The 5,242-nt window shown below is 37.6% G+C and overlaps 1 protein-coding gene across 9 annotated transcripts in view; it reads right to left on the bottom strand.

The window, feature by feature from the left end:
- LOC116853160 (multiple PDZ domain protein-like) overlaps positions 1-4,154 on the bottom strand; it is a 150,136-nt gene extending 145,982 nt beyond the window's left edge. For 4 of the 9 annotated variants that reach the window (XM_032834066.1, XM_032834069.1, XM_032834068.1 and 1 more), the window contains exons 1-5: positions 2,255-2,509; positions 1,871-1,942; positions 1,344-1,726; positions 1,072-1,197; positions 840-955 (exon numbers count right to left, since the gene is read on the bottom strand). In XM_032834066.1, coding sequence (XP_032689957.1) covers positions 840-955; positions 1,072-1,197; positions 1,344-1,726; positions 1,871-1,886 — 641 coding nt within the window. In that variant the 5' untranslated portion in view covers positions 1,887-1,942; positions 2,255-2,509. Of the gene's footprint in view, positions 1-839; positions 956-1,071; positions 1,198-1,343; positions 1,727-1,870; positions 1,943-2,254; positions 2,511-4,116 lie in introns of those variants that run through there. The other 5 variants (XR_004379915.1, XM_032834072.1, XM_032834073.1 and 2 more) reach the window with 3 other exon arrangements.
- Positions 4,155-5,242: the final 1,088 nt, after the last annotated feature.

Raw genomic sequence — 5,242 nt, 5'->3', positions numbered from 1 at the left:
CTCTCTCTCTCTCTCTCTCTCTCTCTCTCTCTCTCTCTCTCTCTCTCTCTCTCGTCAGAGTGTGCGGTTTATGATGGTGATGTAGATTAGACTGCCCGGAGCTTTGATTCCCTTTGCTCACTGCCAGAGCAATCAGGGAATCACATTTCGCTCTCGTCGAGTCGAAAGGGGATCATATTTCGCTCGGTGGGTTTCGTACATTAACACCGAATCCTCAAAGAGAGATATCCGCAGACCGAATAATCGCCTTGGTAAAATGGCAAAAAGTTTTAATTGATACCTTCCCAATCTGTTCAGACGCTATAACGCGAATCCCAGCCTCAAGGTACTTCCCGCGCTAACAAATAATACTTGTATTTAAAGAAGGCAAATTGCGCCCGACTGTGCAAAAGGTCGGCTAACCGCACTGCGGTAAAGCGAAGTTATTGGATCACCTTGTATATTGCGCGCCCGCGGTTCCTCCCCTATTGTCCCGCTTCGAAACCTCCCCTATCGTCGTAGTCTCTTTTTTTCCCTGATACTATCAGGTGCCTTTCGACATTTGGCAAGACTTATCCGTGCAAACTTATTTCTCGAAGAGATACACTCGAAAGTTTTACATTCAAGTTCTTGCACTCTCAAGCCACTCGCAAGCGAAAACATTTATCAAATTTTACGTAATCTTTCGACGAACATGAGAAAATCGTCACCATCAAAAGAACGGCGACATTTTTGCGTTTCAATAATTTAAAATGAAGCAACGACAATTAAAGGTACGCGAGATTATTAGAATTCAGTACTTGTATCTCCGAATGCAGCATGCAGCAGTAATATTTATAAAAATGGATTGCTTGACTTACCACCCTGCTATACCGTTGGGTTGTATCTCCTGCAGGAAGATGCCGAGCTCGCCTTTGTCCTTGCTGCGCAGCCCGACCACGCTGAATCCCAGGCTGGTTCCTTCCGGCTTGTACAGCTGGAGAAAAAAACACAGAGTCGTTTGGATTAACATGGCGCTTACAACGCGACTTAATTATAATACTCCTTCGAGTGAACCTCACTCAGACAACGAGTTAACGTGCAAACATTTACCTGCACTGTAAATATCTGTCGCCCTCTCGCCGCGGCTTCGATAACCTTCTTAAATTCCTTTGCATAAGTAGGAGTAGTTATAGGAGGCATGCCAATAACTTCTGAAACAAGACTCGGGCTAGTAACCTGCAACAAAGTTGCGACAAACATCTCAGTGCAGTCCACATCTCAGTGAGAAATCCACATGAGCAACATCCAAGACAAATCAGATCAAATGAGTATTATCTCATTTGGTATTGAGATCAAATAAGTATCATCTCATACAGGATTACCTGTGCACTTGTATCTTCACTGCTACTGTGCAGTAACGGAGCAACTGGTACTCTCTGGTCATCCAGCTCGCTACTGTCTTGGTATAAATCTTGATATAGATTTGGACCGAGTGGTTGCACCGGTGTACTCGGTACAGAGAGTTCCAACTGCCCACTGATGTTAATATCAAAGTCACCAGGCAAAATAGATGGATGATGCGCCAACTGAGTGTTTAATTCGATCAGTGAATCCTGAATCGTGACTATACTGCGAAGTACTGGATCCTCCAGTAAGGTTATCAATGACTTTAAATCTTGGGAGGTGTGCATCTGCAGCTTAGGATCATCGCAGTCATCCACACGTTCCTGCACATGCTCCAGCAAGTGGAGTGCTGTGGATATATCTGTAACAGGAAATATAACCTCACTTATTAAGGACCCATTAATTAAATGATATAAAGTGCAATTATAAAGATTCTTGGCTCTATTGTGGATTAGTTAAACGAAAAAAAACAACGCAAATAACAATTAATTGTGTCCACTATTACCTGCACTGAGTGGCATGATGGTCTCTTTTAATTTCCTGTGGCGAATTTCAAATCTATACAAATTGCTCGCACCTGGAACACCAGAAAACAATGGCCCTTATAATGTGCGCAAAATTATTCAGATTTAAATATTCAAATTCAAATATTCAAAGTACACGTCGAACTCATCCCGAGTCACGCGAGAACGTTGCATATTTTCTTAACCTCAAAACGGCGCAGCGCTCGCGATCCGAATGAACGACTTCGCCGTCCGCGACGACGCTCCGATGGACGATTAATTTTCATTAAGCAGCATCGCCGTGAGCATATGTACTACGCGAATCGATATGAAGTTGCGTGACGGAGAGGAGGCTGCGATTAACTCCAGCATCCGCGACTTCTCACCTGAATTCACGGTTCACGAAGGGAAGATGAACGCTTCCGCGGATGCTTGTGAGCTCACACGATCACGGTCGATCTCACTACAGCTAACGAGCGACGGAGGATTGCATCTCGGCGTCAGCTGACTTTACCAAACTATCGCGATATCGAGCACTTGACAGCTTTCCTCACGTACACGCAGAGGATCACGGAGCGGGCACGCATTCGGAGCGACTCGGGCGACTTGCTCACGTGACCGAACGCGGCAATCTTCGAACGCATACTAGAGCGCCGTCTCGCGACTTTCTCTTCAGCCTAGCCTTTGTTTGAGTGTTTGTATACGCAACATAGGCATAATAATGTTTACTTACGATTAAAAAAACACGAGAGCTCGCTCAATGTTTTCTTTCTTTATTGGAAGCTATATTTACCGAATTTATACCGGTTTCAATGTTTGTTTTCAGCACTTTGTGTTCTCGAATATTTCATTCTTATACAAACGGTAGTGTTTACGCGCGATTGAAAAACGCGGGAACGCCGGAATGTTTTCTTTCTATCTTTGTGAAGTTGTATTTGCCGAATTTATACGGTTATTTAACGGTTTCAATGTCGGCTTTCAACATCTTCATTATTCTTAAATATATTCTTACCCGTACATGAATGGTAAAAGTACGTGGTATTTTAAAAGTTATGACAATATAATTATGAGATTATGAATAAATGATGACGATATAACTCAATTTTCCGTTTAATTAATACTCGTTTTCGATGGTTATACAAGAGCTATGTGAGCTGAATGCAAAATGAAATCCTTGTACGACTGAGAGAAGTGCGCTTGAGAATGGTGCTTTTTGCATGTATGCGAACATACGTGACTTGATCACTTGATAAAGTAACATTGTGACGGGAACTTTGAATTATAATCATACACATTAAAGGAAATATAATTTTGTTATATTTCCGGCTTTATGTGATGGCAGATACGATATTTGTTTTTGTTACAGAAAGAAATATCGAGAGAATAGATAAAGATCGTAGATATAAGTGACTCTGATATAAATAGAAGAATATAAATAGAAACTTAAAAATTATATTGTAAAAATTATTATTGCTTCACTCAAAGAGAAATATATTTTTCACATATAAATTTCTACATTTTTAATAAATATAGAAAATAGTATTTACGCACTCGAGAGAGAAAAGTGAGTCACTATGTTTAAATCCACATTCGCGGATAACTGTCATGATTATTAAATAAAAGGATAGATACGAAAAAAACGTATTACCAGACGCTCAGAAATTTATTACGTCTTTCTATCTTTCAGATGGACTGCGCGGAAACGTCGTTATTTGCTGTCCCTAGAGGAGGAGATATTTCTTAAGACAAGTACAATATCCTTTGGGAGCAACGCGAAGGAAGCAGCTTCGTGAAACAGGGACGAGGGAAAAATCCTGGGATCATTATTAATTCTATAACTCACAAAGAATAGCCGTGCACACTTATTTCCAAATATTACTTTATGCTCAAAATGAAATACGACTCTTGAGTCTGCCATGTCCAATTCACGTGTGTATATGTTTTCTTACTTTTATCATGCAGGAGAACGAATTACATTAAAATTCCATTAAAAATGTATCTATTTCCGGAAAGCAAGAGATAGCGCGATACAAGCGGTTTAATTTGCTTTTAATTTTCTTTTTTGTGTGTGATTATTACGAATATATATTAACATTATTACGAAAATATATAAATATAATAGGATATTAATATTGATAATATTAATAAATAATAATATCAATGTTAAATAATATAATAATAAAATACTGTTGAATAATAAAAAGAAAAATAAAAAGAAGAGAGAATATATTGAAATAGATGTGCTTACAGTGCGAGTCTAGTTGACTCTTTGACGTACGACGACTGACTGACTTTCAACGGTCAAACGCGTCGCGCGACTCAAACGCGTATTTACGTGCGTACAGTCCGGCCCATAAGTTTACGTACGCAAGTGTCTTGCGCTATACATAATGTGTATCAATTAAATAGGTATTAATATAATACACGCACATTTAAAAATACAGTTACAAATACATCTCATTCTTAACAAACCTCTCTTACACATGGCGTCAAGAGGATCCTTCTTTAAAATGAAAAAAAAATATTGCGACAAAAAAAACTCTAGTTGTAAGATACCATTTACTCCATATTTTAAGCGAAAACTCTTACCAAAAGAGTATTCTAATGAAAAGGTATAATACTATACTTAAAATATTTTCTTTTTGATTTCAAAAGAATCCTTTTGAGGCCATACACAAAATAATTATGCTAAAAACGTGGTTATATTTTTTTGGATGTAATGACATTAAATTAACGATATGATATCAAATTTTCTATACTGAAATATAATTAATCTTTTCACACCGACTTTTCTTTTCATGATGAATTTTTTGTATTTCTTTATATTATAAGAATGATGTGATTCAAGTCAGAATTGCGAATAATTAATTACGTAAGATTAATTAAGTAATTACTTTTTCAATTAATTCACGAATTTAACGAATTTATTTAGGAACCTAATTAAAAATTATTCAATTAACGATTGATTTGAAGGAATATAATTAAAAACTGTTGAATTAACGATTATAACGAGCGAAAGTAATTAAGGATTATTCCAATGTAATTAAGGGTTATTCAATTGACAATTGATATAAGCAAATTTAGCAAATTTAGCAAATAAGCGAAGTAAGACGATTGACCAATCGATGTCAATCGGAATTGTAACCATAGTTGTTTACATTGCTCATGGTAATCAACCGAGCTGAATATATATACAGGGTGTTCAAAAAGTCTCGGACCGGTGAAATATCTCGAAAACTAAGCATTTTAGAAAAAAATGTTTCAGATAAAAGTTGTGGCGTTTAAAAAGATGTATTTACTGATCACATCAGTTTGACCTTGGGTTGCGTAGCGAAGGTCAGGTCAAGGTCACATTAATTTTTTTAAATGGAACA

This window comes from Odontomachus brunneus, unplaced genomic scaffold (genome assembly GCF_010583005.1).
Source record: "Odontomachus brunneus isolate Ranch 3 - 2012 unplaced genomic scaffold, Obru_v1 Obru_scaffold_283, whole genome shotgun sequence".
Taxonomy (NCBI): domain Eukaryota; kingdom Metazoa; phylum Arthropoda; class Insecta; order Hymenoptera; family Formicidae; genus Odontomachus; species Odontomachus brunneus.
The sequence above is the reverse complement of the archived record's forward strand: the minus strand, read 5'-3'. Positions and strand labels throughout refer to the sequence as shown.